General features: G+C 38.9%; 1 protein-coding gene across 1 annotated transcript in view; it reads left to right on the top strand.

The window, feature by feature from the left end:
- pla1a (phospholipase A1 member A) overlaps nucleotides 1-11,646 on the top strand; it is an 84,016-nt gene extending 72,370 nt beyond the window's left edge. The window contains exons 6-9 of the mRNA XM_037686732.1: nucleotides 7,415-7,507; nucleotides 10,107-10,271; nucleotides 10,815-10,904; nucleotides 11,522-11,646. Coding sequence (XP_037542660.1) covers nucleotides 7,415-7,507; nucleotides 10,107-10,271; nucleotides 10,815-10,904; nucleotides 11,522-11,646 — 473 coding nt within the window. The remainder of the gene's footprint in view (nucleotides 1-7,414; nucleotides 7,508-10,106; nucleotides 10,272-10,814; nucleotides 10,905-11,521) is intronic.
- The last annotated feature ends 2,209 nt before the right edge of the window (nucleotides 11,647-13,855 follow it).

Genomic DNA, 13,855 nt, shown 5'->3' with positions numbered 1-13,855 from the left:
GATCCTCTTATGTTCAGGGGGGTGTAGATGTTTTTGTTCCTTCTGAAGTCCACAATCATCTCCTTTGTCTTCTTCACATTGATGTGAAGGTTATTCTCTCTGCACCAGCTCTCCAGGTGTTCCACCTCCTGCCTGTAGCTGGACTCATCATTGTTTGTGATGCATCCCACCACCGCTGTATCATCTGCAAACTTTACAATGTGACAGCCTGGATGGGTAGCTGCACAATCATATGTGAGCAGAGTAAACAGAAGGGGGCTCAACACACATCCCTGAGGAGAGCCAGTGCTGAGAGTTATGGTGGAGAAGGAGAGGTTGTGGATCCTCACTAACTGTGGTCTGTTTGTTAAAAAGTCTAGTACTCAGTTGCAAATGGAAGGGCTTAGTCCTAGTGTGGATAGTTTGTCCATCAGGGTTTGGGGGATCATGGTGTTGAAGGCGGATGTGAAGTCCACAAAGAGCATACGGACGTAAGAGTTTTTCTGCTCCAGGTGGTTGAGCGTAGTGTGGACCACAGAGGAGTACAGAGAGAAAAAAAATCTAATAATCTATAAGGCTTTCATGAACATAGAACCCCAAAATATTGATATTTTTTATCTAGTTTCTTTGTTGGCTACTTGTTCTACATTATAACCCTCATTCTTATTTTCCTTAATTTTATAAAATAACAGTAAATTAGGGAGTTTTTCTTTGCAGCATTTTCCGAGCCTCCTTGTCAGAGAAAATCCTTGGTAAAAAGGCAGGTGAATTCCAAATCCTCAGCTCTCTGAGGATTAGTATCGCCCCATGCTCTTCAACTTTCCCAATTTAGAAGACTCAGTTTTGATTAAATCCGGTCTGAGTTCTAAAACGAAGCTCTTTTCTATCTAAAAAGAACTATCTTTTTCTTCAGAGCTTTCAAGTCCTCCAGCAGTTGAAGAGCGAACCCATAAACTGTTCTGCCTCGACTAAAACCTCCAGAAACTCAGCAGAGTACTACCAGATCAACTCTGTTTTATAGGTTAGGGACATGTCTGACCAAGCCCTTGAGGTAGGCATGCCCTCATTTCCATAATCTTATTCTATTGGTTCTTTTTTGTTGCAAAGGTGTTACCTTTGGTTGTTGTGGTGTTACGTTTCTACTGCTAGGGTTGTACTCTATGACCTCTCTTCTTAGAGTGCCTACTGGGTTCATTCAGTTCATAAAAGTTAACCTTTCTGTTTAGAGTAACTTGATTTGTGACTATTGATCATCTGTATCTTAACTATAATCTTCTAAAATTAATCAGCAGTTTCTATTCACACAGAAATCCCCTTCAAACAGAAATGATCAGACATCAATCACATCCAGTTATGATTGAGTAGTTTCAATAATCATGCATGCATCAATCAAATACAAATCAAGTACAGTTTCTAGGTTATAAGTTCCCTTTCTAATGATTAGGTTTTCATAAAAATATTTTTTTTAATCAATTGCTATTTTTCAGTTGCAAGTTGTTAAAAGTTTGTTTCTCTCTGTTTTCCTCAACCTTTCTCCCTGCAAGAAGAGACCTATTCCTTGTTTACTCAACATGTACCTCTCTCTCTGTGTGTGAGAAAGGCTCTAAGGCCTGTAGTTAAACACACAGTATGTTTACATGGACATAAGTAACTGGATCAAATGGCCGGTCGGAATAAAAGTGTGTCATGTAAACGCTCCATTCGGGTTATTTTTTGTGTATTCGGCGCGATCCGTTATAATTTGTGATCAGAACGAAACGGGTGGTTTACGCCGATCCATAACCCGATCGGTGCGCATGTAAACTCTTGATCTGTTCGTTTTTATCTGATCGTGAAAAACTGACCTGACTGCACATGTGCGACTTTGCCATTTCCGCCTGGCTAATGCTAATAATATTAGCATGTCAGGGAAGTAAAACTGGTCGGTGAGCGACACAACATTTCTACTAGAAACTTTGAAAGAGCTCAAAATGATCTGTATCACCTGCAGCTCAGTCAGGGAGCGCAGTAACATCTCCACCATCATTAAAACCTGTCGCGGGTCCATTTTGGGTGCTCAGGTTTGTTTACGTTCACCCGGAAGTAGAACTTCTTCTTCGGTGGTTTTTTTAAGGAGAGTTTACCACTCTGCGCATGTCAGTACTGCTGTTCAGAACAAAGCCCGCTGCATGTAAACGCTCATCATGAACAGATTGTGCCCATGTAAACAATACATTTGAATTATTCAAACAGAACACATTTCAAGTCGGTCAAAGAATTCTGCGCATGTAAACATAGCTACTGATGCATAGGCCCTACTTACAGGTGACTTTTTACTGGTTCATGTGACACTCTGATTTGAGCAGGAAAAAGAAAAACAGGTTTTCTTTATATTTTGATATTAATTTTAACAACTGATTTCAAAACCACATTTTCAAAACCACACGTCTTGACATAGGCCACTTGTGGCTCCTGGGACCCACTGGTGGGAAAGAATCAACCTTGGAGAAGGCTACAAGCTCGGTCTGGCGCTGTGACCACAAAATTTGGCTGTTTGGATTCGCCAGTGAGACGTACCAGCAGAACTATGAAGGCAGACATGGAAATTCAAGCAGAGGCTGCCTGACCCAAAATAATTGTGTTATCTGAATTTGGTTCCCTACTCGGCCTTGAATTGGCCAGTTATCTCAACTTCTCCTGGTTGTTTATGTGAACAAGAAGCTCCGCTCCCCCCTCCCCTATTGCTTCCCTCCCGAGGACATCTGTGGATCTGTGTCTTCTTCAATAGGTTCAGTTCAGGAACAAGCTCAGCATCTTCCTCTCTTGCCCACAGCCAACCATACATACCACCCTCCATTGACCCAAGGCTGTCCTGTCACACCTCAAATATTGTATTTACCACCTCAGTCATGGACCCTTCTTCTTCTACATAATGGTCTTCAACCAAATCAGAAGATGCTGATACCTCCTTTGCCTCCCCCCTCTGCGTCTCCAGAAGTCAGGTGAGGAAGCAGCTAGAGAGACTGAACCGGAATAAGGCTGCAGGTCCAGATGGTGTCAGTCCCAGAGTCCTGAAGGTCTGTGCAGAGCAGCTCTGTGGGGTTCTGCAGCACCTCTTCAACCTTAGCCTGACCCAGGAGAAGGTTCCAGTGTTGTGGAAAACATCCTGTCTTGTTCCAGTGCCAAAGAAAACTCATCCATCAGTCCTCAATGACTATAGACCTGTTGCCCTGACATCCCACATCATGAAGGTCCTAGAGAGACTTCTGCTGACCCACCTGACTAGACAAACAAGCACATATCAGGACCCACTGCAGTTTGCTTATCAGCGTGGACTTGGAGTTGAAGATGCCATCATACACCTGCTTCAGCAAACTCACTGTCATCTAGAAAAGGCAGACAGCTCTGTGAGAGTCATGTTCTTTGATTTCTCCAGTGCATTTAACACAATCCAGCCTGACCTGCTTTGTCAGAAACTCCAGAAGACTCAGGTGGAGGCCTCAACAATCACCTGGATCAAAGACTACCTGACAAACAGACCACAGTTTGTGAGACTGAAGGGTTGTGTGTCTGACCAGGTGGTCAGTAGCTCAGGAGCACCACAGGGGACTGTACTCTCACCACTCCTTTTCACTCTGTACACCTCAGATTTCCAGTACAAAACAGACTCCTGTCATCTGCAGAAATATTCTGATGACTCTGCAGTGGTCAGGTGTATCAGAGATGGACAAGAAGCTGAGTACAGGGAACTGGTGGACCGCTTTGTGGCATGGTGTAGAAACAATCATCTCATCTTGAATGTGAACAAAACAAAGGAGATGATTGTAGATTTCAGGAGAACCAGGAACAGATCCAACCCTATTTTCATCATGGGAGAAGAAGTGGAGGTGGTGGAGAAGTATAAATACCTTGGAGTTCACCTGGACAATAGACTGGACTGGAAATGCAACAGTGAAGCGTCTACAAGAAGGGACAGAGCAGACTGTACTTCTTGAGGAAGCTGAAATCCTTCAACGTTTGCAGCAAGATGCTGCATATCTTCTATAAGTCTGTTGTAGAGAGCGCTGTCTCTTCTGCATCATCTGCTGGGGGAGCAGCACCAGAGCAAGTGACATAAAAAAGATCAACAAGCTCATAAAGAAGGCTGGCTCAGTTCTGGGGACTCCTCTAGAACCTCTGGAGATGATTGTACAAAGAAGGATTCTTCATCAAATGAAGAACATTATAGACAACCCTCAGCATCCTCTTCATCAGACTGTCATACAACAACAAAGTGTCTTCAGTCAGAGACTTCTTCAAATCCGTCGTAGGACAGACGCTACAAGAGATCCTTCCTGCCCACAGCCATCAGCATCTATAACAACTCTTTAATGAAACCAGGATGATGAGTTAGTACAACATATAATTTCCCTCTGGAATTAATAAAGTATTTTTGAATTGAATTGAGTTGAGCCGGCTGATAAAACACTGTGTCATCTCTATCAGGACTATGGAACTTTCTGGCAGTCTCCACAGACAACTTATTGCCCTTGTCTGCCTCCTCATGCATAAATGTATTATGATGTCATCAGTATGTTGCCATTGCCTGTGCTGAGGTCATTATTCTGCAACTCTCACACTGTGTCCCGTCTAGGACAGTGCAAGATTTTATTTTTTGACACCTATACTCTCCCCCGTGTTTCTTTTTCCTTATCTGTGGCTGAGTGGTTAGAACAGTCGTCCTCCAATGTAAAAGTTGGGGTTTGAATCCACCAGCAGTCACATGCCGAAGTGTCCCTGGGCAAGACACTGAACCCCTCATAGCTTCCGATGTGTGTCCCATCAGTGTATGAATGTGATCTAAAGCTCTGATTATTCTTTGTATAGATACATTAGATTGCTTTATGATTGGGTAAATGAGGCACAGATTGTGTTGTAAAGTGCTTTGAGTATCCTGATAAGATAGAAAGGCGCTAAATAAGTACAGTCTATTTACCATTTATTTGAAAAAAAAGGGGCTGCACCTCTCGAGGCCGGTGGCCTCAGTCACCTCCGTCTCCCCATGTCTGTTTGTTTATGTTTTTTTCAGACGGGCTGTTCTGAAATGTAATTTTTGTTGTGCTTTGATGCAATGACAATAAAGTTGATTCTGATTCTGACTTACTACTTGTACTACGATTCCTATTTAGCAGTTTTTCACGTATTGCTGGGCTTCAGGGTACGGATTAGGGGTGTAAATCATCAGCTTTACCACGACACAATATTATAGTGATTTGTTTGTATGACCATATGATTTTTCTCGATATCACAAAGTCTGTCACGATACAATTTTGATTCTATTCATTTCACAAATCTGTGATCGATATATTGTGATATCAAATGCCTATCTCATTTACATATAAATAAATATACAAAAACAACTCAAATATGATTTAACCCTTTTATTTCTGTTATTATAGGCACAAGGCATTTAAATTAAAAAAATAAAAAGTCTTAATTAATGAAAAAAATTAAAATAAATGACCTGTTCAGTACAGTCTCACATTTCTCATGTTTAAGTGCATTTTTTTAAACCAGTTGACTTGAAAGTGCCCTGATGACCTTTCACTTATAAAAAACAAATAGATATTGAGTTTACATAACTTGGCTATCAATGCCATGTTTCTTCTTCAGGTGAACAGACTTATTTGTTGTTTCCCGAGTATTTGAACTCACACTGGCACCTGTTGCACACGACATGAGTTTAGTCTGTTGAGCCGTTCTTCTGTTGGAATCAAAATATTTCCACACAGTTGATTTAAATTCAGCAGGAGAGTGAATTTCATCATCTGTGTTTTCTGCCATGTTGCTGAGGCGGCCGCAGAGCGCAGCCGTGCACGGAAGTGGTGGCACAGACGTGCCTTGGGAATTTCAAAATAAAAGCGTATTTTAAAGATGACAATATGAATCGATGTTTTAGTTTTACCACAATATAATTGAATAATTCATCATTTAATTGATATATCAGTTTAAACTGATGTGTTGTTACACCCATAGTATGGATGCCCCGCAATAAACGAGGGACTACTGTAAACAACATTTTCACCAAGAAATCACCAGATTAAATAGATTCATTTACTGTTTCATTAAGTAAAGGATTAAGCTATATTGCTTTGAAAGATACAAATTTGTTATGGATATTACTAAATGATATTATCTATTTTTAGCTTTAGTTTGAAACTGTGGTGATAGCTGAAAACAAACACTTCACCACTTGCTGAAGCCGAGATCGGATGCTTCCTCCCCCTCCCTTCTCGACTGGAAGACTTGATGATGTGTCTACCTCTGCTGCCATCTGTGGATGTTAAGGACGCATATTTAATTGGATTCACGATAACCGGTTCCTGCTTTTTGGATTCAGCTGGTGCTGGTTTTATCTACAATCAAGGAAGTCGTCAGCAGCAAATTTGGACCCGATCATGCTTCTTGCCTTTATGATGGCTTGGTTCATGTCTGGAGTACCCAGACTCAAATGCTTTGGGCTGAATGGATCAGATCTTGGGGATTTTTACTCAGACACGTTTCCATCGGTGTGGCCATGTTAATTTGGACATTTTGGAACCAAGTAGACCAACACAGACTCAAGGTTGATGTCATTAAGTTCTGCCTGTCTCCAAAATAACTGTGTGTTTATCTGAATTTTGGTCACCTTGGGCCTTGAAGGCCATCTTATCTGAAGTCGCATGGAGAAAATGTGATCTGACGCTCACCACCCCCTCCCTGAGGAAATTCCAACTGATAACCAGATGAAAAAACTTTATGTCATCATTTCAGGACTCTTGGATACTCAGGGGTTATTCTTGGCCATTCCTCGACATACCTCGAGAATGTTTATGGATCTCACCGGAGGACATTGACTGATTACAGTGACACCGAGAGCATCTAAAAGTGTTGTTGTTGACCGCTCTCGTCTCTTCCTTCTTCCTGCTCTCCTCTATTGCAGAATGTCTACGTAAATATGTGCTTGTTTGTGCGAGGTGTTTTTTCAATATTAGGGGTTTTTCTCAGCCAAGAAAAAAGTCTGATAGGAATTTTTTTTGCCTCTAACTCCTACATGTGTCCAGTTAACCACTGTTTTTGTCTGTCCAAACAGGTCTCACTTGTAAATGAGTCTTCGAGGCTCAATGTGATTTATCTGTTTAAATAAAGGTTGAATGAATGAAAAAAAAACTTATATTAATGTCTGTTGGTGAAATGGACTTCCTTCACAGCCACTTAGTAAAATTACTCCTTCATAAATTTTCTGAGAACACATCAAAGACCTTAAATGTCTATTTAATTTCTTGTGTGATATTATTGGAAGCATGACATAAAAATGTAACTTCACTCTCCATGGTGTTCAGTTTCTGTTTGAGGTGTGTCCTCCTCAGAGCTGCATTAACAGATCTGCTGCAACTACAAAAAAACATAGAACTAAAAAGGTTTTCCTCCATTTCAGATTTTGGTATCTCCATTCCTGTTGGTCACATTGACTTCTTCCTGAATGGTGGGAAAGACCAGAATGGATGTTCCCGTTCCAGATTTTCCTCAAGTAAGATTTAAAAAAATGTAGAAAGAAGAAGAACATTCTTATAATATCTGCTCCTTATTTAAAACATATAAAATAACTCCAAACAAACAACAAGTCAGATTTGAACAATCTCCAAAGTGAAAACAAACACATTCTTCACACTTTACTAATCATTTTAACTTAATCATCTTTTTAAACATATAACTTGTTTTATAAATGTTTATGTTTATATCAAGACGATTCCATAATCCTGTTCCCTGAACCACAACTCAGCTCCTTCACACTCGTTCTAAACGGAGGTTTTACAAACATTTACATTCTCTTCAGTTTATAATGACTCGCTTTTTAAACACATTTTAAATGAATATTTGGGGGTAATATGTTTTATGAACTTTATACATGACTTGTAAAATACTATATTCAACCAAATCATAAATTTTATATTTCAATTGATGAAATAATATATTTGTTGGTGACCAGAGCACTTCATACTAATAATTCATAAAGCTCATTTTTGTAAAATAAAAATAGCATTTGTAATTGTTTTGCTTTTCCCCAAACTTCAATACAACAGATTAAATATGGAACAATAATTACATTATACAATATATACAAAGCTTTGTCATTCAGCAACTCTTTTACTTTATACAGTAATGCAATTTATTTAACTATTTTTATTCTTAAGTAATTTACATGAGATTTCCATGTCAGGTTCTCATCAATAACACCCCAAAATTTTATTTCATTAACTCTATGAATTTCAATGCTGTCAATTTTAAATGGGACTTCAATCATTTTATTTCTATTACTAAATATCATGTAGTTGTTTTTTTTCCAAATTTAATGACTAATAACTTTAATAACTTGTTATTTTGGAACCAAGTTTGTATTTTTTTTAATAATTCTGCCTGTATCATCTCTAACATCCGTCCAATATCTTCACCTGAATGGTAAATGGTCTGTACTTATATAGCACCTTTCTATCTTATTTCAAGATACTCAAAGCTCTTTACAACAATCTGTGCCTCATTTACCCATTCATACAGCTCTATACTAGATCTCTACAAAGATAATTGAACAAATCATTCTAAAGAGACTAATAAGAGCTTTAGATCACATTCATACACGGATGGGACACACATCAGAGGCAATGAGGGGTTCAGTGTCTTGCCCAGGGACACTTTGACATGCGATTGCTGGTGGATTTGAACCCCCAACTCTCGCATTGGAGGACGACTGCTCTAACCACTCAGCCACAGCCGCCCCTAACCTGAAGAAAAAACTGTGATATCATCTGCAAATAAAACACACTTCAAAAGCCCTGACATATCAACCAGAACATTCACATACTAAATAAACAACTTTGGTCCCAACACAGAGCCTTGAGGGACTCCACATCCATTAACAGAAAATTCAGATCTTACATCAACAAAGTCCATGCTCAATAATCCAGGTATACAATCCAATTTTTTTTCAATCAGGTCATCTAGACAGTTTCTTTTTTTCGTGCTGAAACGTTTCACCTTCCATCCAGAAGGCTTCATCAGTCAAGGAAACGCACAACACTAAACTGATTCTTCCCCCAAACAGCTTTCTCCAAAGAGGAACAATCCAGTTATGTTGGTCCTAAGATGGTGTCTTTGGCACGCCCTCTCCTCTTGTACCAGCCCTCTTCCTCGTCGACAGTCATGTCAAACTCTTTCAAAACCAAAAAAGTCCATGCTCAATAATCCAGGTATACAATCCAACTTTTTTCAATCAGGTCATCTAGACAGTTTCTTTTTTCGTTGAAACATTTCACCTTCTATCCAGAAGGCTTCATCAGGCAGAAAACTGTCCAGATGACCCCATTGAGCATGCATCAGGATGTCCAGATGACCTGACTGAAAATTGTTGGTTCAGATCTTACATGGTTTACATGTACAAACTGTCTCCTATTATTCAAATAACTAGATACCCACTGTAGTGCTAATCCTCTAATGCCATATTTATTCAGTTTTCCAAGGAGTATGGTTTGGTCAATGGTGTCGAAGACCTTTTTTAAATCAATAAAAACACAACACTGTTTTTGATCAACAGCAATTGTTATCTCTTCTATTAGTTCCATGAGAGCCAATGATGTTGAATTATTTGCTCTAAACCCATATTGACTATTACTTAAAATATTCTGTTTATCTATGAATCGATCTAATCTGGTTACAAATAATTTTTCTAATATTTTTGAAGATTGTGTCAACAAGGATCTTGGTCTGTAATTAGTGAACACACATTTCTCACCATTCTTATAAAGAGGAACTGTCTTTACTATGTTCATATTTTCTGGAAATGTTCCTGTTGAAAATGATAAATTACATAAATATGTAAATGGTTCAATAACATAACTCATATCTTTTACAAACATCATGTCCATGTCCATCCAGTCTTTTGATCTTTTACCTGCAAGATTTTTCACAACACTCAGTATTTCTTCTTCATCAGTGTCACAGAGAAGGAGCTTAGGATTTTGCTGTTTTGCCTCTAAAATGTCATCAAATGAAAAGTATCAAATCCATTCTGTTTTTAAATGTGGACCTTTATTTTACTCTGAACGTCCTGTTTTGTGGTTCCTGTTCTTCTGCAGTGTATGGTTACGTGATTTGTGACCACATGAGGGCACTGCACGTCTACGTGAACGCGTTGAACAGTTCATGCAAGTTGATGGGGTTCCCGTGTTCCACTTATGAGGACTTCCTGAAGGGGAACTGTGTGGACTGTGAACCCTTCAGTGGCACATGTCCTGTGATGGGTAACAACTCTTTTCCTTTTTAACCTAAGGGAAAATACTGTACAAAAAAATAACAACTTTATTTTTAAAATGGAGAAACACTGTGAAAAACTTGAATTAGAAGTCTTGACATGACAATGTCTAAAAATAAATGAATAAATAAATAAAATCAGATGAGTTTTAATGGCAGTAGCATCCTTTGAATAAATGCATATAACCTTGCATCAGTCACAAAGGGCCACAAACAGACCTGAGGTTGTTTCAGAGGACCACACCAACAGGTTGAACTCAATCCTGCCAAAAACTAACGTTTAAAATTAGCTAAAACAACTGGGGGGAAAATCAACAACTTTATTTTACCATAGCATTATGCAAAGCCTGTTATTTAAAAGAGAATCAATAACCAAGTTGCATCTTCCAGTTTGGACTCTATTCTACTGGTTTAGGTAGATGGTTGTGCTGTAATGCCTCAGACTGGCAGGTTGAAAACCAGTGTTTCAGCCTCCATGGTACACAAGGATCTTTTTAATATTGTGACATGTGAGTGTACTTTTGTTTTTTCAGGATTATCTGAAAACAGCGGGATCACCACTTCACCTCTTCCCAAAGAGCAGAAACTGTTCCTCCTCACAACTTCTTCACCTCCATTTTGTGGTAAGAACTGGTCGTGGGTTCTTCATCCAACCTTTATTTATACAGGTTAGTGTCATTGAGCTTCGAGGACTCATTTACAAGAGAGGCCTGTTTTAACAAAGAGCACAGATGACAACAGTAGACAATCATAAGAAACATATAAATTTAAGAATAAATGGAAAAAAATTATATTTCTAAAAAGCAGCTACATTATAAAGCGATATATATAATACTAAAAACAGGAACATGTCTGCGTTGGTGTTGCTTCCTAAAGTGATATTAAAGTATAATGTTTGATAGATTTAAATAATTTCACATTTTTCGATGATCAAAATGGAACCAAAGATTAAATCTGAACAGTTCAGACCATATTCTGTCACAAGTCCTGATGCATGCTCAGTAATCCAGGTAGAAAACATCTGGTCAAGAATCCGTCCAGAGGACCTGACTTAACCTTGTTAGATGCTGTCACATGTGGACTGAGGAACAGGTCAGCTTTTAGAATCATTTCAGCTAAATGCAAACTTGTCACTTACTGTAAATTTGTCTTTTGATGTTTAAAAAAACTTTTTGACTTTTCAAGGAAGTGCAAACGTCAAATGATCACATTTTTCTCACGCCAGTGTTCCTCCTCTCAGCCCATCACATCCTGCTAAAGCTGGAGGTTTCAGACTTGGAGAAGAGCGCTGAGGTGGAGGTGACCCTGATGACAGGGAGCCAGCGGACAGAGCAACGACTCAGGCTGTATGTATCACATGACTGAGGGCTTCTCAGCAGCCTGCAGCTCAGACTGCAAAAATATGATACTGATTTCACTGGTTTATGTCACTGTGGGTCAGGCCTCTTCAAATGGAACAGAATGCATCTTTACTGTGACCTTTTGATTCTTCAGGTGTGGAAATAACATCCTCCCCTCCGGCATTTTATTTTAACTTTTTGTCATCGTTTCACCTAATGATGCAAAGATCTAAAGAGCTAGGAACTTATTTTATGTGCAGCAATGTCAAATGTCTGAGAAATATTCTTTACAACATTTCTAGAAAAGTAGGGGTCACAAAGTTCATCTGAGACTGAACAGACAGATTCTTATTCATCCTCTTGACAAATGCACGCCGAACGTCTCAGGTTTTAAAGTCATTTGTCTGCCAGCAAAAAAGATTAGGGGTTAAAGAGAAAATGCACCGATTGAGTTTTATCTAAAAGTTATTTACAAATTTGTTGTACTTGTTGAGAAGCATTTACCTCCAACAGGAGTAATGAGCAAACGGTCCAAACAGTGATAAGAATAAAAGGTAAATGGACTGTACTTGTTTTACACCTTTCTGTCTCATCAAGACACTCAAAGCTCTTTACAACAATCTGTGCCTCACTGACCCGTTCACACAGCTCTATACTAGATCTGTACAAAGAGAATTGAACAAATCATTGTAAAGAGACTAATCAGAGCTTTATCACATTCAGACACTGATGGGACACACATCAGAGACAGTGAGGGGTTCAGTGTCTTGCCCAGGGACACTTCAGCATGTGACTGCTGGTGGATTTGAACCCCCAACTCTTGCATTGGAGGACGACTGCTCTGACTACTCAGCCACAGCCATCCAAATAAAATAAAAAAGTGAAAATAATATGGTATTAAAAAAATGTAACCAAAAAAACAACAGCTAGGCTGTGAAGCAGTGTAGAAAACTAGAAACAGGAACACGTCTGCACTGGTCTTTGTCAAGAACTTATCAGATGTTTGAAGCCACTTAGAGAGGTCAAGGTCGAGAGCTTCAGATCTTTTTACAAGATATTCCAGGAAACAGGAGCGGAGTAGGAGAAGGTCCTTTTGTCTAGTTCAGTCCTCACTGAGGGAACACTGCAGGTAATGATGTCCTGAGAGCGCACGCTGTAGCTGCACACACACAGAGACATGTAGGAGGAGATGTATGAAGGCAGCAGACCAGGAAGTGATTTAAAGATGGAAATGTACCAGTGAGAGAGTCTGTGTGAAGTTAATGGTGACCAGTTAACCAGTGAATACAGGTTCTATATAATTCTATATAATGAACCTCTTCACAATATTCTCATTTTATGAGACACGAGTTTTGGTTTTTCATTATTTGGAAGACAAGAGGTAAAGGCTGGAGATATGTCACTCTGTTTAATGAATCTATGTATGAGTTTCACTTTCTGAAGTTGACACAAAAAATTTAACTGTTTCACAATATTCTTACAGGCTGAGCAGCTAAAACGCTTCACAAGAAATGTACAACATGTGATACAAACATCACATTTGGCATGGTTGTTCCCAAGAGTTGTCTGAACAATTCCACCTATTGGCCATTTAAAAATCCAATATAGTTGATATATTATACTAATATTTATTTAGTAATATGTATTACTTGCGTAATACAAGACTACTGACAGAATAAATCACATAAATTGATACAAATAATTTAAATTGAACAAGTAATTGGATTACCACGTGATTACTGTGCTCACTTTGGCAGCCATCTTGAAAAAAGATAGCCATCTTGGATTTTCCAAAACCTTATCAGACAGCTTTGACAATTACCTCAAATAAATTTACTGTATACCAAAGTTTGCACAATATTTCTATCATCTGCTCTATTAATGCAAAATTGATCTCCATGGGAAGTTTGTCATTCCAGTCACAAATAAACTTTATTTCTCCAAGCCAAGGTCATTCAAAGATCTACCTACATCAAGCTAGTATTTATTACCCGTCACAAAATTAGACTTCAAAAGATCTAAAGTACTTCTTTTTAGGAAATGGGAGTAAATAAATAATAAAAAAGAAGAAGATAAGACGAGAGACCACCATGACAAAACAACATGCACAGCACAATGCCACCCACAATATCACCATGAAACATTCAACATCGCACAATGAATCATCTAGCTTCCGCCACTACCCAACCTAGCGTGCATCTGTCAAAGCACCTGAATCCAAACACCCGCGCAAG

This window comes from Nematolebias whitei, chromosome 13, assembly GCF_014905685.2.
Source record: "Nematolebias whitei isolate Nwh7 chromosome 13, NemWhi1, whole genome shotgun sequence".
NCBI lineage: Eukaryota > Metazoa > Chordata > Actinopteri > Cyprinodontiformes > Rivulidae > Nematolebias > Nematolebias whitei.
Note: the sequence above shows the minus strand (reverse complement) of the source record. Positions and strands in the feature narration are given on the sequence as shown.